The following is a 27203-nucleotide window of genomic DNA, read 5'->3' on the forward strand; positions in this document are numbered from 1 at the left end:
CTGCAGGCATCATATTGTAGAGCAGGAGAAGCTGAGCAGATTGATATCTAGGTTTGTGGGAATATTTACAGGATAACTTGCCATTTATTCATGTAAATCTCTGCTCATTCAGGGCTAAGTAAAGGACAAGCTGTAAGATTATGCAAGATCTGTAAGTGATCACATTTCCAGCACCTAATTCCAATCTGTGCCATGTGGGAGGGGCTTCAGTGGTATAAAGGTCAGATCAAAAGTAAATTATTTCAGCCACATGAAACCTCAGGGGGGGATTTGCAATGGTACAGCCTGGATCTCTGGAACCACATCCCCGATCGAGAGGAGTTATACCTCTTTTTAATCAGATTTCCCCGCATTATAAACCTGTTTATTGGCTTTAGTGCAGATGAACAAGGTGTCAGATTCCCTTTAAAGGAGATGTGCTATCAGAACAACCCCCAACAATGCGCTGTATTGTAAATGAGTATCCCCGTTTAGGTGGGTCCATTACATCAAAGTTAGGTGGTGGCTGCATAAGGGACCATGATAAGCCTCTATGTACCTCTGTACTTCATAGTTTTCTTTTATGTCGTCATACTTCATGACATGTACAGAGGTGGAGTGCCATATAGGGGGGACATTTGTCTTCCTCTGTTCTGCCCTCAGGCCTTATGTGAGATGTGTGGGCAATGTGGGCACAAGATAGTTGTCATAAACACAACCCTGCTGGGATTCTGCACGATCACTATTACCGGTTGTGACTTCAGCAGGTGACTTTGTGACGTTAGCCCTTTTTAGCATCCTATGGTCGGCGCTCAGTACACAGGGAAGGCTCTGCAATGATAAATGATGGTCACTCAGTAGTGACGCCATGTAAAAGGGAAGAAGCACGAAGCCTCACGATAGGTATTACACACACGTCATACAGCAGCTCAGGCCATGAAAACAGCCTTCACTTTACTGTGACGTCACGTGCTGCTGCTCAGACACACGCGCCCTCTGGTTGCTAGGGACCCGCTGACGTCACTTCCTCTTCCGGGTTCAGCCTTCCGCACGTGTGCTACATGTACATAGTGAACCCATCATCGTGAGTGCTGCTCGTGAGTGTGCCTTTCTTTATATATCGTGTGTGTCCGCTCCCTGCGATCCACAGCAGAGCGCAGACTGTATAGGGGAATGTCATAGCTGTCAGTGTGCGGTGCTTTGTCCTTACAAAGTGGCATATGGTTTCATCTAAAAATACTTATTCTGTGTGACTGGAAAGAAATGATTAATATTTTCCCATCACAGTAATTTTTGGCTTACTCACCCCCCCTCCAATATTACGATATTACTTTCTGCAAAGCCAAATAACCATCTGTGGGGTGACTTGGGGGGGTACAGGGATGTTAGATCTTTTTGTTGTAAACCACACCGTACACTGACTATTGGCTTGTTTTCGCCCAGTATTCTGTAGTTTTAGCAGCAATATTTGGGGATAGATCAGACTTTTTTTTTTTTTTTTTTTTTATCACATTATGCAATTTGGTCTCTAGGGCTACTCTGGCAAGCTGTAATAGTAGATTTTACATGGAGGTTCCTGTAACAATTGATCAGCACCTTGCAATTTTATCTTGGGGTTGCCCATTGACGTGACCGTACCAGCACCTGCTAAGTAACATCCTAGATTCCTTGGTCGTTATTCAATTTGGCATCTAAGAGGTTAAACTTCTGGGAGCAGATTTCACTCCAGTGTCAAATGTTACTGATACTGTACACTACAGATAATCACTGACCTTAGTGGTCTCATGGTGACTACCACAGAAGCCAGTGATTGGCTACAGGTTACCCTGGGGATGTCATTAGGAAAGCAGGGATAGTGTCATCCAAGAAAGAAAGAAAGCAGATGTGGTGGGGAAGACTAGAGCAGTGATGTTGGACTCATTTTAATATACATTGGTTAAAAATGTGTATCATTTTGTCCCTGCAGCTATTGCCTGTGTGGAGAAGTGTGGGTGGACAAGCAGGGCTCTGTGCAGTGAGGCTCTGTGACACACCCCGGCTCACACAGCAGGCTTATTGACAAACCAGGAGCCTGCACATAGCCCTGCTTGTCTCGCCCACACTTCCTGATTTTCCCTCCTCACACACAGGCAATATCTGCAGGAACAGCATTTTTTCACCCACAAATATATACAATTTTTTTTTTTTAAAGGAAAACGGTAGGGGTGTGAATTGGCAAGAATTTGGCGATACGATACGTATCGCAATACACGCATGATGATACAATACATCCCGATTCTGTTTCAAAAAAAGTATTTTACACTTTTATTAAAACATTTTTTTTTTTTTTTTTTAAATACACTTTATAAGACTTTTAGGAGGAATCATTAGGGGAGATACGAATTCCACATACCTAAAAGGATCGATTCAAAAATATTTTTAATCGATACAGTATCGCCAAAGAAAAAAATCCCGATAATCGAGTGCATCGAATTTTTCTTACACCCCTAGAAAATGGACACCCGTTCACCCGCACTATAACCCTATACACTGGGTTATAGTGCGGGTAAACAAGAGAACACTGTGGGGTCTCGTACTGCTATACCTACCTGCAATCTGGAGCCCCGATCCCCCGAAGGTCCCCTTCTTCCGGCGCTGACTTGTGCTTTGAGGTGGGCCCGTCGGCTAGATTTAAATATTCATAAGCACCGTGTATCACAGCAACTGAAAATAACCTTTTTCTAAAACATATATACTTTAATGATATGCTTTAAAATAAGAATAACTAAAGCAAAAAATAATAAACTATAATTAGTGACCTATAGGTGAAAAAATATGTCAAAAAAAGAGACACAGGTCCTATTGGTAAATGGGCAGCCCCCTATGAGAGAGACAATGTACCACAACCATCGATCACTACGGATATATCAGTGGTACAATTAGATACATTCTCATATATATACAATGGTACTACTCATTATCTAGGACCTCTCCCCACACCACGTGAGAAAAGTGATAAGATAAATGTTACAATTTGGTATCCGTTCCGACGCGTTTCCCCCCAACTTGTGGGGTTTCTCAAGGAACTAATGGGATACAATCAACAGTCATAAAAATCGTCTCTGGTGTTTTTAGATTGTCTCTGATGCAGTAGGTGCCTGAATAAAAGAATACATAAACACACTATTTGCATCTCTCTCAAACCAGCATAAAAACTGCTAAATATGTACATGAAAGAAATGAAAATAAAAGGATATTTATATAGAAACTCTCCCCAGGAGGGGTACATACCATAACTTGATTGACACCACTCTCAAGGCTGATAAATTATGGACAGTATAATGTACTGCATCTCCAAAGAAGAAGCACTAGATAAACAAGCAGCAGTACATGTCCGTCAGTTTTTAAACTACATTGCAATAACACAATAAAGCAGGGGGGGGACATGATATAAAAAAGTACCCAGTTGTGATACATACCTATCTTATGCCCGCCTTGTACCAACAATGGATACCGAGCGCCAGGATAAGCGCACTGTTTAATCACAGGCGGCATGTGTATGGCTCAGTACACTGCCATTAAATACACAGGCCGGCATACATTTCCGGGGTAGCACCGATTCACTTCCGGTGTTTACCCGGCTGTGTAATGCGCATGCGTGACTTCCCTGCTTCTGAAGGTGTTTTCTATGATGTAACTCCGATCAGGCGCAGGCGCACTCAGATTACACAGAGATCACAACAGTGTCTCCGTGTGTGCCTATTGCGCATGACCGGAGCTACTCCCGATCATGTGACCGTCATGTGATTTTAATGTTTACAAACAATATGGTAAAGAATGGACCAGGTCAGTCCACTCAATCCCATAGTGTACAATCAAGGTAAGTATGACCTGCTGGCCATCGGGGAGGTTTATATTACAAAAGATGTAAATTTATTATTATTACAAGACAAGATGTAAATTTATTATTATTACAGGACACCTTATATGGTAATTATTATGAAGGTTTGTGATTATGTCCGCAGATTTGGATGTACTTATGATCACCAAAGCCATTGTCCTTCCATATTATTTAACAAAAAGGAGGAGAAAGAGGTGGTTATAGAAAAAGAAGAAGAAGAAGTTGTAAGAAAATAATGAAGATAATAATACTAACACTTAGAGTAGCAGAGGAAAAGATCAAAAGATCAAACATTCTGGTAATATATTGAGATGATATAGCTACCCAGAGTACATCATACCTTCCTCTTAAATCTATATCTGTTTCGGATCCCCATTAATATTATCATTGCTCCCAGCCAAATCAGGTTTTATGACTATATCTTGTTATGGGAGACATATGTAAAGTGGGCTCCAGAACTTATGTAGAGGAAATGAAAAAGATAGGAATAAACAAAAAAGAGGGGGAGACAGCGGTGCCCCCCTGAATCTAAATCCTCAACCCTCTGTCCCTACCTTTTGAGGGACCCACCTCCTTAACAGGGTGGCCTCAACCACGAGGACTTTCCCTCCCTTACTAAGTGATGGATCTATCCGATTCACATCCTACAGAAAGGAAAAATGGAACGAATGTCTTTGGCGATCCCATCCACACAAATCTATAATCACAGCCTGTCACCAAATTATAGTTAGTCTTCATAATGTTCACCAAATAAGTATTAGCTCCTATGTTGGAGACGAATAGATACCCTAAAACAAGGGGGGGGGGGGGGGGGAGAACAAGGCAATTTATCACATCTCCTAGTCTCCTGTAGCCTAAGCTAATCCTCCTTTTATCATCCAATAAAGTGACACTGTAAATTATCCCTGTTCAATAAAGGGTGTGAATAAGAGGCTCTCATTTAAGCCATAAGGTCTCACTGTCTTAAGTCTGAAAATCCATTCAGCCTCCTTCCTCAAAATCTTTCTATCCATATCACCTCTCCTTATACTCGATCTGATGACCTCTATCACCTGAAATGTTAATACCTTAGGATCTCCATTGTGTTGTTCCCACACATGTTTGGCTATAGAGGTGTCATGTCTGTGTCGTATGTCACCTAGATGTTCACCCACCCTCCTTCGTATCTCACGGCTTGTTTTCCCCACATAACCTAATGGGCATGTACATCTACATAAATAGACCACTCCACTTGTTTTACAGTTTGCGAAGTCCCTGATCTTAAATTCTTCACCTGTATGATCGTTCTTAAAGGTTTTGGATTTGTCCATAAAAGGGTATGCTATACAGTTCCCTCCACATCTAAAAGTGCCTATAGGCTTTCTCGCCAACCATGATCCTGATGTTTCTTCTCTTTCGAAGTGGCTATGGACCACAAAGTCCCTGATGGATCTTCCTCTTCGAAAAGTGATGGACGGATGGTCAGATAACACATCTTTCAAGTGAGGGTCAGTTTTTAGAATGCCCCAGTATCGACCCAAAATCCTTTTAACCTGTTCTGATCTTTCATCAAAAGTGCCTATCAGGCGGATCTGTTTGTTGTTATTGGGTGGTCTCTTTTTAGGAGTTAGAAGGTCTGTCCTATCACTCTTAAGTGCATGTTTAAAGGCTTTCCTAAGGACCCTATCGGGATACCCCCTTTCTTGAAACCTTTTTCTCAGGTCAGCCGACTGTCTAATAAAGTCCTCCCTATCTGAGCAATTGCGTCTCAGTCGTAAATACTGACCCTTGGGGATCCCGTGTTTCTGAGGGTTGGGGTGGTGACTCTCGTATCTTAATAAGTTATTGGTCGCCGTGGGTTTCCTATATATGCTCGTCCTAAGGCTCCCCCTTCCGTCTTTCTCAATTAGCACATCCAAAAACGGGAGGGATACAGAGCTGCTTTCTGATGTAAACCGCAGCCCGATAGGATTATGATTGAGGGATGATACGAACTCCTTAAACAAAGCCTCCGTTCCTTTCCACAATATAAACACGTCGTCTATGTATCTTCCCCAATATAGAATTTTTGATGTATACTGGTTTTCCTCCTCTCCAAATACAATGTTATCCTCCCACCAACCCAGGGGAGGATAACATTGTATTTGGAGAGGAGGAAAACCAGTATACATCAAAAATTCTATATTGGGGAAGATACATAGACGACGTGTTTATATTGTGGAAAGGAACGGAGGCTTTGTTTAAGGAGTTCGTATCATCCCTCAATCATAATCCTATCGGGCTGCGGTTTACATCAGAAAGCAGCTCTGTATCCCTCCCGTTTTTGGATGTGCTAATTGAGAAAGACGGAAGGGGGAGCCTTAGGACGAGCATATATAGGAAACCCACGGCGACCAATAACTTATTAAGATACGAGAGTCACCACCCCAACCCTCAGAAACACGGGATCCCCAAGGGTCAGTATTTACGACTGAGACGCAATTGCTCAGATAGGGAGGACTTTATTAGACAGTCGGCTGACCTGAGAAAAAGGTTTCAAGAAAGGGGGTATCCCGATAGGGTCCTTAGGAAAGCCTTTAAACATGCACTTAAGAGTGATAGGACAGACCTTCTAACTCCTAAAAAGAGACCACCCAATAACAACAAACAGATCCGCCTGATAGGCACTTTTGATGAAAGATCAGAACAGGTTAAAAGGATTTTGGGTCGATACTGGGGCATTCTAAAAACTGACCCTCACTTGAAAGATGTGTTATCTGACCATCCGTCCATCACTTTTCGAAGAGGAAGATCCATCAGGGACTTTGTGGTCCATAGCCACTTCGAAAGAGAAGAAACATCAGGATCATGGTTGGCGAGAAAGCCTATAGGCACTTTTAGATGTGGAGGGAACTGTATAGCATGCCCTTTTATGGACAAATCCAAAACCTTTAAGAACGATCATACAGGTGAAGAATTTAAGATCAGGGACTTCGCAAACTGTAAAACAAGTGGAGTGGTCTATTTATGTAGATGTACATGCCCATTAGGTTATGTGGGGAAAACAAGCCGTGAGATACGAAGGAGGGTGGGTGAACATCTAGGTGACATACGACACAGACATGACACCTCTATAGCCAAACATGTGTGGGAACAACACAATGGAGATCCTAAGGTATTAACATTTCAGGTGATAGAGGTCATCAGATCGAGTATAAGGAGAGGTGATATGGATAGAAAGATTTTGAGGAAGGAGGCTGAATGGATTTTCAGACTTAAGACAGTGAGACCTTATGGCTTAAATGAGAGCCTCTTATTCACACCCTTTATTGAACAGGGATAATTTACAGTGTCACTTTATTGGATGATAAAAGGAGGATTAGCTTAGGCTACAGGAGACTAGGAGATGTGATAAATTGCCTTGTTCTCCCCCCCCCCCTTGTTTTAGGGTATCTATTCGTCTCCAACATAGGAGCTAATACTTATTTGGTGAACATTATGAAGACTAACTATAATTTGGTGACAGGCTGTGATTATAGATTTGTGTGGATGGGATCGCCAAAGACATTCGTCCCATTTTTCCTTTCTGTAGGATGTGAATCGGATAGATCAATCACTTAGTAAGGGAGGGAAAGTCCTCGTGGTTGAGGCCACCCTGTTAAGGAGGTGGGTCCCTCAAAAGGTAGGGACAGAGGGTTGAGGATTTAGATTCAGGGGGGCACCGCTGTCTCCCCCTCTTTTTTGTTTATTCCTATCTTTTTCATTTCCTCTACATAAGTTCTGGAGCCCACTTTACATATGTCTCCCATAACAAGATATAGTCATAAAACCTGATTTGGCTGGGAGCAATGATAATATTAATGGGGATCCGAAACAGATATAGATTTAAGAGGAAGGTATGATGTACTCTGGGTAGCTATATCATCTCAATATATTACCAGAATGTTTGATCTTTTGATCTTTTCCTCTGCTACTCTAAGTGTTAGTATTATTATCTTCATTATTTTCTTACAACTTCTTCTTCTTCTTTTTCTATAACCACCTCTTTCTCCTCCTTTTTGTTAAATAATATGGAAGGACAATGGCTTTGGTGATCATAAGTACATCCAAATCTGCGGACATAATCACAAACCTTCATAATAATTACCATATAAGGTGTCCTGTAATAATAATAAATTTACATCTTGTCTTGTAATAATAATAAATTTACATCTTTTGTAATATAAACCTCCCCGATGGCCAGCAGGTCATACTTACCTTGATTGTACACTATGGGATTGCGTGGACTGACCTGGTCCATTCTTTACCATATTGTTTGTAAACATTAAAATCACATGACGGTCACATGATCGGGAGTAGCTCCGGTCATGCGCAATAGGCACACACGGAGACACTGTTGTGATCTCTGTGTAATCTGAGTGCGCCTGCGCCTGATCGGAGTTACATCATAGAAAACACCTTCAGAAGCAGGGAAGTCACGCATGCGCATTACACAGCCGGGTAAACACCGGAAGTGAATCGGTGCTACCCCGGAAATGTATGCCGGCCTGTGTATTTAATGGCAGTGTACTGAGCCATACACATGCCGCCTGTGATTAAACAGTGCGCTTATCCTGGCGCTCGGTATCCATCGTTGGTACAAGGCGGGCATAAGATAGGTATGTATCACAACTGGGTACTTTTTTATATCATGTCCCCCCCTGCTTTATTGTGTTATTGCAATGTAGTTTAAAAACTGACGGACATGTACTGCTGCTTGTTTATCTAGTGCTTCTTCTTTGGAGATGCAGTACATTATACTGTCCATAATTTATCAGCCTTGAGAGTGGTGTCAATCAAGTTATGGTATGTACCCCTCCTGGGGAGAGTTTCTATATAAATATCCTTTTATTTTCATTTCTTTCATGTACATATTTAGCAGTTTTTATGCTGGTTTGAGAGAGATGCAAATAGTGTGTTTATGTATTCTTTTATTCAGGCACCTACTGCATCAGAGACAATCTAAAAACACCAGAGACGATTTTTATGACTGTTGATTGTATCCCATTAGTTCCTTGAGAAACCCCACAAGTTGGGGGGAAACGCGTCGGAACGGATACCAAATTGTAACATTTATCTTATCACTTTTCTCACGTGGTGTGGAGAGAGGTCCTAGATAATGAGTAGTACCATTGTATATATATGAGAATGTATCTAATTGTACCACTGATATATCCGTAGTGATCGATGGTTGTGGTACATTCTCTCTCATAGGGGGCTGCCCATTTACCAATAGGACCTGTGTCTCTTTTTTTGACATATTTTTTCACCTATAGGTCACTAATTATAGTTTATTATTTTTTGCTTTAGTTATTCTTATTTTAAAGCATATCATTAAAGTATATATGTTTTAGAAAAAGGTTATTTTCAGTTGCTGTGATACATAGAGAGGAACCTTTAATCTGACAGTTCTTTGCTGCTGTGAAAAATTCATAAGCACCGGTCACACAAGTGCTTAGTAGGCATTGGTCTCCTGTTCACCCGCACTGTAACCCGGTTTATCGGGTTATAGTGCGGGTGACCGTTTTCCTTTAAAGGGGTTCTCTGGTGCTTACACATCTTATCCCCTATCCAAAGGATAGGGGATAAGATGCCTGATCGCAGGGGTCCCTCCGCTGGGGACCCCCGGGATCATGCACGCGGCACACCGTTTGTAATCAGCCCCCGGAGCGTGTTCACTCCGGGTCTGATTACCGACGACCACAGGGCCGAAGGCGTGTGACGTCACGCCTCCGCCCCCGTGTGACGTCACGCTCCGCCCCTCAATGCAAGCCTACGGGAGGGGGCGTGATAGCTATCATGCCCTCTCCTATAGGCTTGCATTGAGGGGGCGGAGCGTGACGTCACACGGGGGCGGAGGCGTGACGTCACATGCCACTGGCCCGGTGGTCGTCCGTAATCAGACCCGGAGCGAACACGCTGTATATTACAAATATACATATTATGTTATTATCTACATTATATAAATAGGTTTTGCTAACAACAGGTACACTTTAAGGAATAGTGTCAAAGAGCTGCTTCCAAGCCCCTGGAATGCCAAAGCCTGGAATACATCCTGTTGTATTGTTAGAACCTGATGTTAGCTACAACTAATACAACTAAGCTTTTCTTTACTAGCCATAGTAAAAAATCCCTTTCTATGTTGATTTAGAAACCCTCACATTCTTCCACACATAATAAGCATCCCTATTGTTCTATTTACAGTCCTAGATATGAAAAGGTCTTGGAATAGGTATCTGTATTGACCTTTCTCATATTTCCTATACAGTTATAAGGCCACTGCTCATCTTTTTCAAAAACAAATAACCCAATTTTTACACCCACCCATTCAAAAATTGGGTTATTTGTTTTTGAAAAAAAGATGAGCATTGACTTTATAACTGTATAGATTGCTACAAATGGGTCGTCCCCTTCATGCCGCACCACTGGAAAAGTGAAGCACTACAATATTCCATTTGTGAAGGTGTGCTGTATGCACTTACTGGATTCCCTAGAAGTAGAGATTCTCTTTGCTCCCGCTTTTGCTCTAGTTAATAGATGAGGGTCCTGCTAACCCCCCGTATTAACTCATATTCACCTCCTTGGATATTTGACATAATTTGTATCAAATTGTCCCTGGTGTGTTATCAGTATCTTCTATCTAGTATACAGTCATTTATTTATCCCTACATACCAAAGAGAAGCATTGTACTAATTTATTAAAAGGCTCCTAAGGTTCTAATAGCCATGCTATATGACAGTAAAGCCATCTAGGTGATTCTACAATCTGCATATTTTCTGTAGTTTCAGCATCTTCACCTTGGTGCTGGAATCGTTATCATCACTATTACTTTCAGCCCTGCACTATGCAGAAGATGCCACTTTTCTGTGTTACCATTGGATGCAGAAGAAATATTAATGTCATCTTATGTCTCACTACAGAAATACCAGAATGGGTAAACTGAGAAAGAGACATAATTGGAAGGCAAGACAACAAGGGCAATGTACAGAGGACAAGTCCGAACCTAAACTAGATGTGCAGGTGGAAGTAGAAGGTGAGAGATTTATAGCAGACAGTAACATGAAGATATTGTATATGACTGCTAGCTTTATTATTTATGTGCTTCATTCCAGGAGCTGAAGAGCTAAAAGGTGTAGACAAGAGCAACGCATTAGTGTTACCATCCAAAAAATCCAAAGAAAAAAAAGCTGCAAAGAGTGTTCACACCAAAAAACCACTGAGCCGAAAACAGAAGAAAGCTCTGCAGAAGGTTTTAGAACAGAAAGAAAAAAAGAGTCAGGTTGGTCCATTTTAATAGCGAAAGAGATTGTACATGGTATCATGGTATTTTTTTAACTTAAGGTGGTTCCACGGTATATAACGGTATTTTCACCCCCACCCCCAAATCATGTGACCCGCCAGTGCTGTTCTGCCCCCCTGCCCCCCCCCCCCCCCCCCGCCCCAATCATCTGACCCGCACGCGGCGGTGTTCGGCTTCACCCCCCGCTCCAAATCATGTGACCCGCCAGCAATTAATGATCAGCCCAGCGGGGCACTACTCACAGATGTCACGTTCAAGCACTGCCCTCCTCCTCTTTGCTGGCCGGGGCGGGACATCACTCCGGCCGGTGATAGGCTGACGGCTCTCATACGTTCCCGTCCCCAGCGTGTGGCTGCCGAAGGTAAGTTACAGTTTATTTTCTTTATCTTTTGCAGCCCGGGCATAGGGATACAGTGTACAGCAGTGGTCTCAAACCTGCGGACCTCCAGCTGTTGCAAAACTACAACTCCCAGCATGGGTTGTAGTTTTGCAACATCTGGAGGTCTGCAGGTTGGAGACCACTGGCGTACAGTATAGAGTTACAGCGCCCGGCGGCCCCCAACAAAGAGGAGGAGGGCAGTGCTTGCGAGTGACATGTGAGTAGTACCCCGCTGGGCTGATAATTTATTGGGGGGGGCAGAACAGTGCTGGCGGGTAACATAGGATTAGTTCCCCGATGTGGGGACGAGACAGCGCTGGGCTGATAATACATTCCCGAGGGGGAGGGGCTAAACTGGTATTGCGGTATGGGGGGAAATTCTTATCGTGCAGCCCAAAAAATTTGGTATTCGGTATGAACCGGTATACCTCCCAGCCCTACGGAGGGACATGTTCTAATCCATTTGTGAACGTTTTCTGTTGGATGAAAGTTGAATATTTTATTGCACTGTTTGGTACAAAAAAAAAAAAAAAATGACATTTTGTTTTCGTCTTTATACTACTCTTGAATCTAAATTAAAGGAAAATTGTCATCTGTTCACCCACACTAAACCCAATACACTGGGTTAAAGTGTGGGTGAACAGGAGACCGATGAGGGGTTAATGGGTTAAATAAATACCTGTCCTCCGGAGATATGTCCCTCCCAAGATTGGCATCCATCTTCAGTGAATTGCGTGCTGGAGGCGAATATGAATATTCATTGTCGCGGGTCACGTGAGCGCAGCGTGTGAGCGCGCTAAAGTGTTACAGTGTGGGTGAACCGGAGACCGATGAGGGGTTAAATACATACCTATCCTCCAGATATATGTCCCTCCAAAGATCGGCATCCATCTTCAGTGAATTGCGTGTTGGAAGCGAATATGAATATTCATTGTCGCAGGTCATGTGAGCGCTGAGCTGTCTGAGCGCTCACGTGACCTGTGACAATGTATATTCATATTCGCTTCCAGCACGCAATTCACTGAAGATGGATGCCCATCTTGGGAGGGACATATCTCCTCATCGGTCTCCTGTTCATCCACATTATAACCCAGTGTATTGGGTTTAGTGTGGGTGAACAGATGACCGTTTTCTTTAAGAAAACAATAGTCGCTGGGAATCTGGGAGTGGGCACGGCCTCACAGACTTTGACATTTTCTCTTTCTGGCAGAGAGCGGATATCCTCAGTAAGTTGAATGAAGTACAAGCCTCTGAGAAAGAACTGAAGCTGTTGTATACAACCTCCAAGTTGGGCACGGGGGATCGATTGTACAGTACTAAACGGTAAGATTATAAATTTGTGTTATTTTATTTTGAGATCTTAAAATGAAGGTAAACCGTGTTTATAAGGGTAAACCTGGCATGATACAATTTTTTTTTTACATCTATTGCAGTAAGTGACATTTCTCATTCACCTTATTGGGGGACACAGAGACCATGGGTATTATGCTGCTGACACAGGGCAAAAAAAAGTCTGCTCCTCCCAGCACGATATACCTGCCCACAGGCACTGAGCTAATCAGTTTTTGCTTAGTGTCAGTAGGAGGCAGACACAGGTCTGGAGCTCTCTCCAGACCTGGTCTTTTCTGTTTTTATTATTTTCTAGCAAGCGATGTCTAGTTAGGTGTTTATCCTTTATTATTTTTCTAGGTTGGGTGACAGGAGCATGGCGCTACCTGATCTCCCACTTGCGAAGAAGGGGCACGGTGCATAAAAGTATAGACCGTTAACCCCTTCTTGCCAACGGCCAGAACCTGGTGATGGTACCTTGGGTCCCGGTCCCCCCCTTGCCCCTGCTCGTCTCGCTTTGGCAGCCTGGCATGATGCAGTGTGGTGTTAAGCTGGCTGAAGACACTGACCGCTTCCCTAGAGGGGGCTATATCTGCCCGCTTACTACCTTGTGTGCAGTGTCCTGGCCGCGTTCTTTATTAGGCTGACCTGAGACCTACAGCTGCAGGCAGCAGGTCTCCTGTCCCACGCTTACTCCTATCATTGCGGCAAGCGCAGTGTCCTGGCCGTGTTCTTTATGGGCTGACCGGAGACCTACAGCTGCAGGCAGCGGGTCTCCAGTCCCACGTGGCCACCCCTCATTGCAGGCACACCAGCCAGCTTACTGCTCCCCATGCGGCCGGGCGCTTCCCCTGGTGCCGCATCTTACCACAAGTTCCCCCCTCCCCCATACTTTTCCTAGTCTGAGGACGGCTCTGGGGGCGGTGTTCTTCTAGTGTGGCCTCCCTTCTCGGCTGGCTGTGTTGTGGGTCAAAGTTTAAAAATAAATTCACCACTGGTCACTCAGACCATTTGATGTTGTTTGGCGCCCTCTTGTGGCCATCAATTGTATTGCGCCCTGGATTTTTCATTGCTCCATGAGCTCCCCTTTGTGGCAACCAAGCGCTGTTACAGCCTTGGCCTGTCACATCTGTTTTTATCAGTTTAATATCTGCAGGGTTCCTTTTCTAGGGACGGAATTGGGGGGCCACTTTATTCCTTCAGTCACCCTGTTCGGTGGCCTGCTTTAGGCTTGACATCACGTTTTTGCAATACAGTTCCCCAATACGTTTTCAATTTGAATACCGTACAGAACCCTATTGAAAACCGTATGCATTGACTCTCCATTGAAAACCGTATGCCAAAAGATGCATCAGGTTGTGTACGTTTCGCATCATGTATGGTTTTGTCAGTTTGTTTCCCGTACCTAAAACCGTAACCTACCACGGTTTTTGGTCCGGGGGAAAAACTGTATTGAAACGTATAAATTTTTTTTTTAACATGGGAGTCAATGGGAACCGTACGGTTCCATCTGGTTTTCACCATACGGTTTTTGACTTTGCACAGTTTTTTTTTTCTTGGAATTTCAATGAAACAAGTGAAACTTTATTCATAATGGAGAGAAAAGTTAAAAAGTCTAAGTTTTTTTTCTTAAAAACGGATGCAAACGGACATCCTTTTTTTAAAACCGTATACGGTTTTCAACTGTATACAGGTTAAAATTTGTACTCACATTTTGATACAGTTTAGTCCAGTTTTGAGGAATCATTTTTTCATCAAAAACCTGATGCAGAAACTGTATTTCAAAAACGTGGTGTGAACCCAGCTTTAGACTATTTACATTGTCAGTTGTGGTATGCCTCTGGCGTATCTATTTTTTGCAGGGTTCTCACTGTCAGGGAACATATGTGCACCGACGTGGCGGGCTACTGCCAGGGATTTCTCGATCCCTCGGAAACTGTCAGGCATATATTCAGGGTCTACCACTGAGTGCCATGCCATGTCATGCCTGTCGTGCCCAGAATTGCAAGAATTTTTTTTGTATTCCTGGCAGACGCTAAGGGCACTCTGTCACGTCTGCCGGTCACCCATCATGGGGGTGTTCTGGTGTGTCTTACAATATGATTCCCTACTCCACAGGCTGCCGCATCCGTGGTAGGGCTCCGGATCCCCCCCATTAAGTGTGAGGTCTCCGTGGAAGTGGATTGGTCCTGATGTCTATATGCTGGACACTAGTCTCGCATGTCACTCATCTCTCAGCTGCCGCGTGCACAGCTGGCATTCCAGTACCCCACTGCGGATGCAAGGTGTTCAACGGAGTGACCCGTTGTCTACTATTTACCCATACCAGTAAGCCAGACAGTGGTCTGCGTGGTTTCCTCCACCGTCTGTCACTCATCTGTTGTATCCGAGGCTGGAGTTCCAGTACCCCACTGCTGTGGAGGTGTACGAAGACGTGTCCTATGGACCCTAGATGGGGTACAAGGATGCATTCCACGGCTCCTCATCCTACCCGATCTCCCAAGGTGCCGGGGATACTATCTATGGCTCCTAGGCTTCCCCTCCCTCCCACATGCGGCAGGGGGGCACAGTGATCTCCTATCTGTCTGTCCCCTTTTATCCAGTGCCTGGAAGTGTACTTGTTCAACCAGACTGTTGTCTGTACGGTCTCCATCACTGTCGGTCTTCCATATCTGGGCGGCCTCGGCCTTGGTCAGGTCTCCTGTATCTCTCTGCTGGTATAAAGACTCCGGATGAGGGTCCTTGAAGGTACTCGGGACTGGTGACAGTCAGCCAGACTTTCATCTGCTGAGTCTCTTACACCGCCAGTTTGTTTGTTCGGTTGTAGTCAAATACCCCACTTTCTTTAGGGGGTTCGATGGAGTGTCCGAGAATTCAGAAATCCTATACCAGTCAGCCTGACAGTTGTTTGCATGGTCTACTACTACGAGTCCACTACCATACACTTCCCACTGCCAAGGTGTAATTACAGTTGAGTTTCCCAGTGTTGCTCCTTGGGCCCTATACAATACATCACATACTGGTTTGCTGGATTCCCTCCTTTACCAGGTTCCTCCCTACATGCCTGCAGCTCTCACGGCTGAAGGCTGGTAACCCACTTTCTGTGTGTGATTCTGTCTACAGAACCCTGTGTGATCATGGTCCCTATGCCAGATAGCCAGACTGTGTCTGCATGGTTTTCTACCCGGCCAGGTCACCTACCCCATTCTTGCCGCTCCTGCGGTTACAGTCTGGTGACTTATTTTCCAGGTGAAGTTCCAAGAGGCACTCTTGTGAATTTTTGGCTTGCTCTTCCCCTTGGCATAGGGGGTGCAGTTTGTAGGATGCCGACTATGTTCATAAGGTCATGACTTTGTCCCCCTTTCGAGGCAGGCCTTTTTTTATGATTCCTGCTGTGTCTGGTACAGCCATCACGTTACCACTGCGGCAACGGCTGTACTGATGGTTTTTTGTGGGATGCCTTCTCTTAATCCTTCGGCCATCACGCTCCCCTTTCCTTAACGGAGTGCTGACAATTTGGTGTGGTTCCTACTATTCCTCTTATGGTCGTCGTTCTCTCTCCTCCGCCTGGTTTTGGGCTTGCTATCCTGACCATTGTTTTTACCTTTCCTTAAACGGAGTGCTGTGGACGTTGAGGCAGCTACAGTGGTTGCTTTCCTGGGGTAATGTTGGTGGCTCCCGTGGCGGTACCTGCCTTGCCTTCCTCTCTTGGGTGACGTACCAGCGATCCCTTGTGGTTCCTGAAATGGCCATTTCGGCCTTCCTGCTACCTTTACTTGTGGGGGAGGCGTTTTTATCCGATTGGTCTTGGCGGTCCTTGTATGGTTCTATTTTTAGCGGTCTCTACACTTTGGTGTATCTTAGGGGCCTTCTTCCTTGTTGCCCTCTTTCTGCATGCCCTGGTTTTGGCGCTGCCTTAGGCTGCAGTATGTTGTTTTGGTTTTAAATGATGCCATTTACATTTCTGTGCTGGTCGTCCATCTTCTTTATTTACCTTCCGCCCCCCAGGACCTTACGTGCCTTGAAGTCTTCCCTTCTTTGCCTTTTTTTTTATTTTTTTTGCTTACTCGGGGGTAGTGCTGGACGGTATACTGGTATGAACCGGATACCTTTTTTTTTTTTTCTCCCACGAATTTTTGCCCATACCGCTATACCGGTCGGGCCCCTCCCCCACCCTCCGAGTCAATAAAAAAAGTTAAACTTACCCGTAATGGGGGTGGTCCAGGCCATCCATCCTTGCTGTAGTGTCCGGCAGCATTCCGGGTGGAGGGTGAACCGGTCCGGGCTGTCCTTCTTCTCCGGGGGTCCTCTTCTCCACTCCGGGCAGGCTCCGGCCTAGTACGCTGCATAGACGCCGCTACGCTGTGACGTCAGGTGCGTCGCTGCGCAGCGGCGTCTATGCAGCGTTACTAGGCCGGAGCCTGCCCGGAGTGGAGAAGAGGACCCCCGGAGAAGAAGGACAGCCCGGACCGGTTCACCCTCCACCCGGAATGCCGCCGGACACTACAGGAAGGATGGATGGCCCGGACCACCCTCCCCGGATGGTCCCTGCAGCAACTGGGAAGGTGAGTCAGGGTTCTGGGATGGACAGGGGTCTGTATAATATACTATACCTACAGTAGGCCCTCCAGCTGTTGCAAAACTACAACTCCCAGCATGCCCGGACAGCCATTGGCTGACCGGGCATGCTGGGAGTTGTAGTTGTGCAACAACTGGAGGTCTGCAGGTTGGAGACCACTGGTGTACAGTGAGTTCCATCGCCGGCGGCCCCCAACAAAGAAGAGGAGGGCAGTGCTTAAACGTGACATCTGTGAGTAGTGCCCCGCTGGGCTGATCATTAATTGGGGGGGCGGGGGGCAGAACATTAATTGCTGGCGTATCACATGATTTGGAACGGGGGGGGGGGGTGAAGCCGAACACTGCGCACGGGTCAGAACAGCCCTGGCGGGTCACATGATTTGGGGGTGGGGGTTTGGCCGTTGGCTGTCCGGGCATGCTGGGAGTAGTAGTTTTGCAACAGCTGGAGGCACCCCTAGTTGGGAAACACTGACCTATACTATACACTACTATACACTACTATATAGTCCAGTTTCTATTTAAAAGGGTACTCCACTGCCCCAGTGTTCAGATCATTTAGTTCCAAAAGCCCACCTCAATGCAAGTCTCAATGTAAAAAAAATACAGTGATACTCATTTTTGGTCATATCGCCCAGCACTACTCGGGGGTGACTTTCCTACTGGGTCCACTGTGGATTCCATGCTCAGTCTGTCCTGTCCTTTCACTCCTTGCTTGTGTCTGCGAGTGTGGGTGGGTGGTGGCCTAAGTGGCCACAATGTCTTTTACATTGCCCTTTTCTTCGCCTTATTTGGCTCTCCCCTGGTATGGCACTTTTCTCTGGTGACCTTGGCATTGGAGGGGTCTCTGCCTTGTCAGAACCTTCTTGAATTGATGTTCTTCCGTACGGCCGTAGCATGCCTCAGCACTGAGGCGACTCAGTCAATCCTTCGGCCTTTCCGGCAGTTCGGTGGGACTTGTCTCGGTCATTCCTCCTGCTGGGGGCCTTGTATCCGAGGGCATTCCAGTCGTACTGGTGGTCCCAGCCTGGTTTCTCCGTGCTTCCTTCGCGGACGTGTTCCGCCTAATGGCACTCTTCCCGCCTTCCAGGCTGTTTGGTCTTGTTCCGTCAGTCCTCTCTGCTACTAGTTTTCTGACAGCTTGTCTTGGAACTGTGGTTTTCGGACCCGGGCTTCTCAGTACGGGTAGTCAGCAGGTTGCTCCGTACTGTCATCTTTCCTCCTTCAGTGGTTTTCTCTGCACTGGCGGGTTCCGGAAGCGAGTCTTGGTGCTGCGGCCTGGCAGTGGGTCATGCTTTTCGCCTTCTTGTTGGGTGTGCCCAGTGGTCGCTTCCTGTCTTTCTCTCTCTCTTCGGCCTGGCACCTCCGATTGGGGCTAATGCCATGCCAGGCTCTCCCTTCTGGCCTCTCCTGGATTTTTCTCTCCTGGCCTTTGGCGTTGGTTTTTCCTGCTCTCCGTTCAGGCAGGTCTCGATGCAGGGGTTCCCTTGTCGCTCCCCTTCTTCCGTCTGAGCCTCGGTAGTCAAGCATCTTCCCATCTCTCTCTGGAGCTTGTTTCCTCTTGTTTGGGTCCCAGAGTGGCAGTTTCTTGCCTAATCCGGTTGGCTTTCGGTCCCCAGCCTCTCCCTTGTAAAGGTTCCTTTCTTTCCGGGTCCTTGCCTGCTGCACATGGTCTGTTGGTGCAGCTTGGCGGTTTACCTGCTGGTTTCCTGTTCCTTCAGGGTCTCATCCGTGGTCTCTTGCCTGTGGTTGTGATTCAGTCACCGCACTGACATCCCTATCTCTGGTGGTTGTTTTTCCCACCCCATGAACTGCTTTGGGACATCCCATTGTCTCTGTGTCCCCCAATAAGGCGACCGAGAAAAGGAGTTTTTTTTTGTACTCGCTGTAAAATCTCTTTCTCGTAGCCTTCATTGGAGCACACAGCACCCACCCAATTCCAATGGCAATGGCAATCTTTGTCTGTGTGAAATGTTTAATGGGGAACTCTGCTCCTAGACATCTTATCCTTTGATAAAATGTCTGATCACGGGGAGTCCAGCCGCACGAACCCCCACGATCTCCAGGCCGGTTCCTCGGCATTCTGAACACGGAAGATAGGAGCTTCTGTGTTCGTGATGTCACTGCCCCTCCATTCATGTCTTGTGGGGAGTGGGCATGATGGCTAGTACATAGCCGTCATGCTTTCTCCAATAGGCATAATTGGAGGGGGCGTGACAGAGGTATTTGCCCGTCATCCGGCATGGAGCGAAGTTCGCTCCATGCACTAGATGACTGGGGTGCCAGACTGGAGATCGTAGGTGGGTCCCAGCGGCAAGCCCCCCCCCCCCCCCCCCCCCCCATGATCAGACATCTTATCCAACATCCTTTTGCATAGGGGATAAGATTTTTACGGACGGACTAACCCTTTAATGGCCAAAGTCACCATGTGGCCCTTGCTTATTTGGTTTGGCTCTCACCCCTCAGGTCAATCTACAGTTTTGCTGACAGTCTTCTTTCCTTTTATAGGACAATTTCTGATGTTAACAGTCAAGCATTGCAATGCATAAATAGCATCAGCGGAGCCAATAAGAAGCGAAGGCGAAAAGCTCCAATAGAAGATGATGGGGAACAGACAGACAGTGAGATTTCTTCTGACAGTTCTGGTGAGGAAGAGGAGAGCACTGCAGCTGAGAAGATTGAAGAAAAGGATAGAGATAATATCAGTTCTCCTGTAAAGCCCATGGACACAGAGGTCTCACAGAGTATCCCAGCAGAATCTAAGCCAGAACATACTGAGAAAACATCTAAAGACAAGCCTGATCCCCCATCCTCACAGCCAGCAATATTCATTCCTTTGGACAGGTCTCCAGAAATACAGGTTTGTAATATAATTCAATGAATTCTGCCTTCATGGTGCAAAACCAAGCACAGTGTGGTAAACAAGAAAGCTACCTTACTATATGCAATGACTACTGACAGTCACAAAGATACACCCACTGGCCACTTTATTAGGTACACTTGTTCAATCATTTGTTCACACAAATGGATAATCACCCGATTACATGGCTATAACTCAGTGCAGCTAGGCATGTAGATGTGGTCACCAACACTTGCTAAATTTCACCCCAAGCATCAGAACAGGGAAGGAAGGGGATTTAGGTGACTTTGAACGTGCCTTGTTGTCAGAGGTAAGAGATAAATGGGAATATTGGTTCAAGATGACAACAATGTCACAGTAACTTGTTACAAACAGTGTATGCAAAATATAATCTCTGATTGCACAACTCATTGAACCTTCAAGCAGATGGGCTACAACAGCTGATGACCACACCCGGGGCCATTCCTCTCAGCTAAGAATGGGAAACATGAGGCTTCAGTTTGCACAGGCTCGCCATAATTTACAGTAGAAAACTGTAAACATCGTGCCAGGTCTTAACAGTCTAGCAGATGGCATAGTCAGAAATTGGAGTAAACAACTTAAAGCATGTATCCATCCTGCTTTGTATTAACATTTCAAGTGGGTGTGGGGGACACTTTTGGCACACTTTTGGCCCCTAAGAACCAACTGAGCATTGTTTAAACACCACAGCCTACCTGAGTATTATTGCAGACCATGTCCATCTTTTTAGTACCAATGTTCTGATGGCAACTTTCATAGGATAATGAACCATGTCACAAAGCTTGCATCATCTCAGCCTGGCTTCTTGAACATAACAATGAGATCACTGTACTCCAATGGCCTCCACAGTCACCAGATCTCAATCTAATAGAGCACTTTTGGGATGTGGTTAAACAGGAGATTCACATCATGGATGTACAGCAGACAAATCTGTAGCAAATGTGTGATGCCATCATGTCTATATGTACCAATATCTCTGAGGAATGTTTGCAGCACCTTGCAGAAAGTATGCCATTAAGAATGTAGGCAAAAGATGCGGTCCAACCCAGTTCTAGCAAGGTGTACCTAATAAAGTGGCCAGTATAGTGATTGTATTTGCAGCCCTGTTGTTTGCATTGTACCAACACAAACATAGTAAAAGTGATGAAGAATAACCGAAAGAAAGCAAACAGAAATGGTGTGAAATCCTCAGGACCCCAACGCTGTGTTCTTTTGATACCACATATATTTTGCACTTAATTCATCCATAAATGTGCAACATTTCAGCCATGATACAGGGACTTATTCAAATAAGTGACAAGTACAATCTTTTCTTTGTCTTATCTAGGAGGCCAGGTTAAAGCTTCCAATCCTGGCTGAAGAACAAGTCATTATGGAAGCCATTAAGGAAAACCCTGTTGTTGTGTTATGTGGTGAGACAGGCAGTGGAAAGACCACTCAGGTGCCACAATTCCTCTATGAAGCTGGCTATGGAAGGTACATCATTGTTTCAAATGCAAGGGTTAAATACACGAGGGACAATGATTGCAAGTAAAAAAAGGCATGTATACTCAGTATAGCCACAATACAGAAGGTATAGCCAGCTCACCACACTGTCGATATGTATGTTCGCTGAGCTTGCACAAATGTAAGATCTGGAAGCACAAAATGCTTTAAACTCAAAAGAAGGTGATAATCCAGCTCCCCAAATGTAAAAGGTGAATGTAAAAATTAGGGATCGACTGATATCTATAATCTGTCACCTTTCAGGCCAATAGCCGATAACTTATACCGATATTCCGGTATAAGTTATCGGCTATTTCAACCCCCCGGCAGGGCAGAAGCCGTTGCAGATCAATGATTTCAAGCGGGCGCTTTAAATCAATGAACTGCAGCGGCTTTTGCGGTGACAGAGACCGCTGCCCGCTTCTCTCCCCCTGCCTGTCCTGAGTCTAACCACCACAGTTGCCCCATAGCCTCCCCCTCCCATCCTCTGCCCACATACCGCTGCCCCATTGCCTCCCCCATCTTCTGGCCACATGCCGCTGCCCCATCGTCTCCCCCCCCATCCTCTGCCCACATACCGCCACCGCCCCATCGCCTCCCCCCATCCCCGGTGTTATAATTACCTGTTCCCGGGGGTCCGCGAGCCTTCTGGCTTCGGAGGCGTCCTGCACTGTCACTGTGCGCACTGACGGTGACGTCGCGTTGGGGATGTCACTCGTCATTACGCAGCGCACAGCGTAGGAGCCAGAAGGATAGGGGACACCCGGGAATAGGTAATTATAACACCAGGGATGGGGGGAGGCAACGGGGCAGCGGCGGTATGGGGGGAGGCAATGGGGCAGCGGCGGTATGTGGGCAGAGGATGGGGGGAGGCAATGGGACAGCGGCGGTGATGGTCGTCTCTGGCTGGGGCATTATTGGCATATCGGCAAGGTAATTGCCGATACCGATAATGTTCAAAATCGCGATTATCGGCCGATAATATCGGGCAAACCGATAATCGTTCGATCCCTAGTAAAAATCACAGGAACTCTGATGCGTTTCGAACCGTCTGGTTCTTAATCATGATAAAGAACCAGACGGTTTGAAACGCGTTGGAGTTTCTTTGGATTTACAATCGCCTTGGGTGTCATATGATGAACTATTAAAGTTGTTTTAAGATTTTTAATATCAATTTTTTGGGAGCTGGGGATCACCTTCTTTTGAGTTTAATGCCAATGTATACTCAGTATGCAGTATGAAAATTATTATAGTAAGATTCCTTATATCATTACATCATCCTCTCTATTCTAACAATACTAGGGAAACCATGTTCAAGTGAAATTGACTAAAAAAAAGTGGCCTTATGTTGAAAAGTGACGATATTAATTTGCTCCACATTTGTGCTCCATTTTTAATACTGTGATTTGTTCAACAGATTTTAAAAAGATGCTTTAGAGGCATACCTAAATTACTCATGACTACAAAAAATGGTGGCGCAAAATACTGTCATACATGTAGGTGACATAGGGGTTAACGTTGGAAAATTGAAAGATATTTGATGTCTTTCTTGTGCTTGTAATTTCTTAGGCTGTTCATGATCATGTGCTTATATCTAGCCCACACGCTGTTTTTATACAGAACAAAGCTTGAATTGTTCCTGCATTGGGCACTGTAAATACTTCAAAGAATTAAACCAAGATTATAAAAGAAAATACTTTCACCATCTCAGATCAAGTCTAAACATATTATATCTGGTTATTATGATTGTTTCTTAAACCAGCCCTAGTTGTCTAGAAGTAGGTTAAGTGAAAGTGGGTTTTTCCTTTTACCCATAGATTTGAATAGAGTGCCTTTCACATGCGTGGTCACCTTTTCTATCCATTCTCTCCTTAGCTGCAAAAACCTTAGAGGTACTCCGCTAGAAAAAAATATTTTCACATGAACTGGTGCCAAAAAGTTAAACAGATTTGTAAATTCTGTTGAAAAATCCTAAGCCTTTCAGTACCCCTTCAGCTGCTGCTATACTACAGAGAAAGTTTTGTATTATTTTCAGTCTGACCACAGTGCTCTCTGCTGACACATCTGTCCATGTCAGGAACTGTCCAGAGTAGGAGCAAACCTCTCTTGCTCTGGACAGTTCCTGACATGGACAGAGGTGTCAGCAGAGAGCACTGTGGTCAGACGGAAAATAAATTAAAAAAGAAAAGAACTTCCTCTGGAGCATACAGCAGCTGATAAGTACTGGAAGGGTTAAGTTTTTTTTTTAAATTTAGGTAATTTACAAATCTATTTAACTTGTTCACTTGCTTTCCAAGACCCCTTCCAGGACATTGGCCGTACAGGTAAACCCTTGTGTCCTGGCACTTAAAGGGGTTGTGCGCTGCCCTGCCTTTCGAAGCTCCGCACGCAGCGCCCGGAAGTTCATTACTCCGGACGGTGTGTACGGGCTTCCGTGTTCGCGGCCGCTGGGCGTGACGTCACGCCCGACCCCCTCGTGACATCATGCCCGCCCCATCTACCAAAGTCTATGGGAAGGGGGCGTGACAGCAGTCGCGCCCCTTCCCATAGACTTTCGTTGAGGGGGCGGGCGTGACGTCACGAGGGGGCCGGACGTGACGTCACGCCCGGCGGCCGCGAACACGGAAGCCCGTACTCAGCGTCCGGAGTAATGAACTTCCGGACGCTGCGTGCGGAGCTTCAAAAGGCAGGGCAGGGCACAACCTCTTTAAAAGGGGTGCAGAAAGTTATACAGATTTGTAAATGAATTCTATTTAAAAATCTTAAATGGGCATTGTCATTAAACATGATTTTTAATATTTGATTCCTTATGCCAAATAAATAACTTTTGTAATTGGCTTCCATAAAAAAAAAAAAAAAAAAAAAATTTATTTTAGTATTTCTGCTGTATACTTCTGGCCACCAGGGGTCTCCCTTCTTGTGCAGAACACATTCCGTCTGGTCAAAATCTCAGATTTTGGTCTCCTGCTTGTAATGGCAGGAAACCAAACTCAGGAAATTTTTCTCTGCACTGAGCTTGATTGACAGCTGCACAGAGCCTTACTGACAGCTGCAGACACTAAAAGCTGCACAGACTGAAAGCTGCAAAGATCCTAACTGAAAGATACATAGACTGAAAGCTGCTGCACAGAGCTTGAGGTCTTCTATGCATCACAGCGCCGCAACAATGTGAGGGTGGTAGTGGTCCCCAGCAGGCTTCAGTGATGTCATGCCTGCTGGGAAATGCCCACTTTCTCCTGCTGGGAGATTGCACTATGTGAGCAAGAAAATAAGGATAGAAGATGCAGAGCTTTTTAAAGCTCTAAAAAAATTTTTTTAAAGGGTGGGAGGAGTTTTAGGAGTTGTTAGGGAGCATAGCCTGAGTTAGTTTAGAAAAGTTTATTTGGTGACAGGTACTCTTTAATCCTTCCAGTACTTTATCAGCTGCTGTATACTACAGAGGAAGTTATATAGTTCTTCCCACTCTGACCACAGTGTTCTTTTTTTGTGTTTTCAAACGTTTTTGTTCACAGATTGATCGTGTTATGACCTTTTGTAGAATCTTATTTTCCTTTTTCTAATGTTATTTATTTAATATTGTGGTTTATATAGTTACATTTTCAAAATTTTTCCCCAAAATATTTAAAAATAGCTTTTTTTTTTTGTGTAAGTGTCATAATTGTCAAAACATTACTTTCTTATAAGACAATGAAGCAAAGTAGGTTTTTCTTTTGTAATTTCTATTTTGTTTTTCTTCCTTAGTGAAAATGACATAATTGGCATCACAGAACCTCGTCGTGTAGCAGCAATTTCCATGTCACAGAGAGTGGCATTTGAGATGAATTTACCTCAGAAGTAAGTTGGATACAATAGATATGATATACGTAATGCATATTCACTTGGCACTTCACTTCTATATTTTTATCATTAAACTTTTGGGCTGCAGTTTTACTGGTACTTAGAAGCAGAATATGATATACTTGCCCTCATCCAATAATATACATACTATATATATATATATATATATATATATATATATATATATATATATATGGTAAAATAAGTCCTTTCAAAGTTCATTTTGGTTATGTGAAAAAAAAACAAGCCCTCATATGGCCCTGTAGGTGGAAAATGTAAAGTGTTATGGAGATTAGAAGGCAAGGACAGAAAAACGAAAGTGCAAAAGTAAAAATTAGTTGGGGGTTATCTCAGTGGCTACTACTGTACTACAGCATGAGTCTTTAGCATCTGTTAACATATAGGTTTTTTTCCTTTTCAAGTGTACAAAACGTATATGTTACCTATGGGTGGACAAGCAGTCTCCTCACAGAGACACACAGGCAATAGCTGCAGGGACAGCATTTTTTCACCCAAAAATATACAAATTTTTTAACCAATGTATATTACTAATATACATATAATGGGGTTATCTACATTATATAAAATATTTTTGCTAACTACAGGTACACTTTAAACAGTAAGGAAATTGCAGTGTGAACCCACTCTTATAATACATTTTTTTTTTTACAGTGTATGCTATTCTATGCCACCAAATAGAAGCACCAGTCGGTCCATACACTATAACTGCCCAGTGTTACAAACAATGCCAAAATTGTAACATTATAGAACAATTTAGGAAGATTATACATAAAATGAAATTTCTCAGTCGCTCTTCATTGGGGGACACATTACAGATGGGTATATGCTCTTGCCACTAGGAGGCACTGACACTAGAAAAAAAAATTGGCTCCTCCCTGGCAGGATAAACCCACCCACTGGTAGTGAGGTAATCGGTTTTAGCTAGTGTCAGCAGGAGGCAAGACACATGTCTGGGTGCTCCCCAGACCTGGCCTTTTTTTTATTATTGTCTCGCTAGTAGCGTCTTGCTACTGTCAGTGAGGACAAGCTGGGAGTTGTAGTTTTGCTAATGCTAAGGGAGATGTGAGCAGACAGCATACTGAGGGAGAGGGCGGAGACCTGCACAGTGAGGCCACGCCCCCTCACTTTGAGAGGAATTCAGACTAGTGAGCTAAATTAAAAGTGCAATAAAAAAATACACACACAAAAATTAGATGTACATGGTCAGGATTAGGTACTGAGTGATGTATAAAAAAAAAAAGTTTTTTTTCGTTGGATCTGACAGGTACGCTTTCATCGGGTATTCCATGCAAAACCTTTTTTTTATATATATATCAACTGTCTCCGGAAAGTTAAACAGATTTTTAAATTACTTCTATTAAAAAATCTTAATCCTTCCAATAGTTATTAGCTTCTGAAGTTTTCTGTCTAACTGCTCAATGATGATGTCACGTCCCTGGACATGAGTCATCAGAGCAGTTAGACAGAAAACAACAACTCATCTTCAGAAGCTAATAACTATTGGAAGGATTAAGATTTTTTAATAGAAGTAATTTACAA

At 44.6% G+C, this 27203-nt stretch overlaps 1 protein-coding gene across 5 annotated transcripts in view; it reads left to right on the plus strand.

The window, feature by feature from the left end:
* DHX37 (DEAH-box helicase 37) overlaps positions 1–27203 on the plus strand; it is a 98725-nt gene that overhangs the window by 3395 nt on the left and 68127 nt on the right. For 3 of the 5 annotated variants that reach the window (XM_056533810.1, XM_056533820.1, XM_056533792.1), the window contains exons 2-7: positions 10778–10890; positions 10970–11136; positions 12747–12859; positions 19949–20300; positions 21649–21797; positions 25548–25640. In XM_056533810.1, coding sequence (XP_056389785.1) covers positions 10788–10890; positions 10970–11136; positions 12747–12859; positions 19949–20300; positions 21649–21797; positions 25548–25640 — 977 coding nt within the window. In that variant the 5' untranslated portion in view covers positions 10778–10787. Of the gene's footprint in view, positions 1–728; positions 1077–1144; positions 1164–10777; positions 10891–10969; positions 11137–12746; positions 12860–19948; positions 20301–21648; positions 21798–25547; positions 25641–27203 lie in introns of those variants that run through there. The other 2 variants (XM_056533801.1, XM_056533829.1) reach the window with 2 other exon arrangements.

The sequence above is a fragment of the Hyla sarda genome, chromosome 1, assembly GCF_029499605.1.
Source record: "Hyla sarda isolate aHylSar1 chromosome 1, aHylSar1.hap1, whole genome shotgun sequence".
NCBI lineage: Eukaryota > Metazoa > Chordata > Amphibia > Anura > Hylidae > Hyla > Hyla sarda.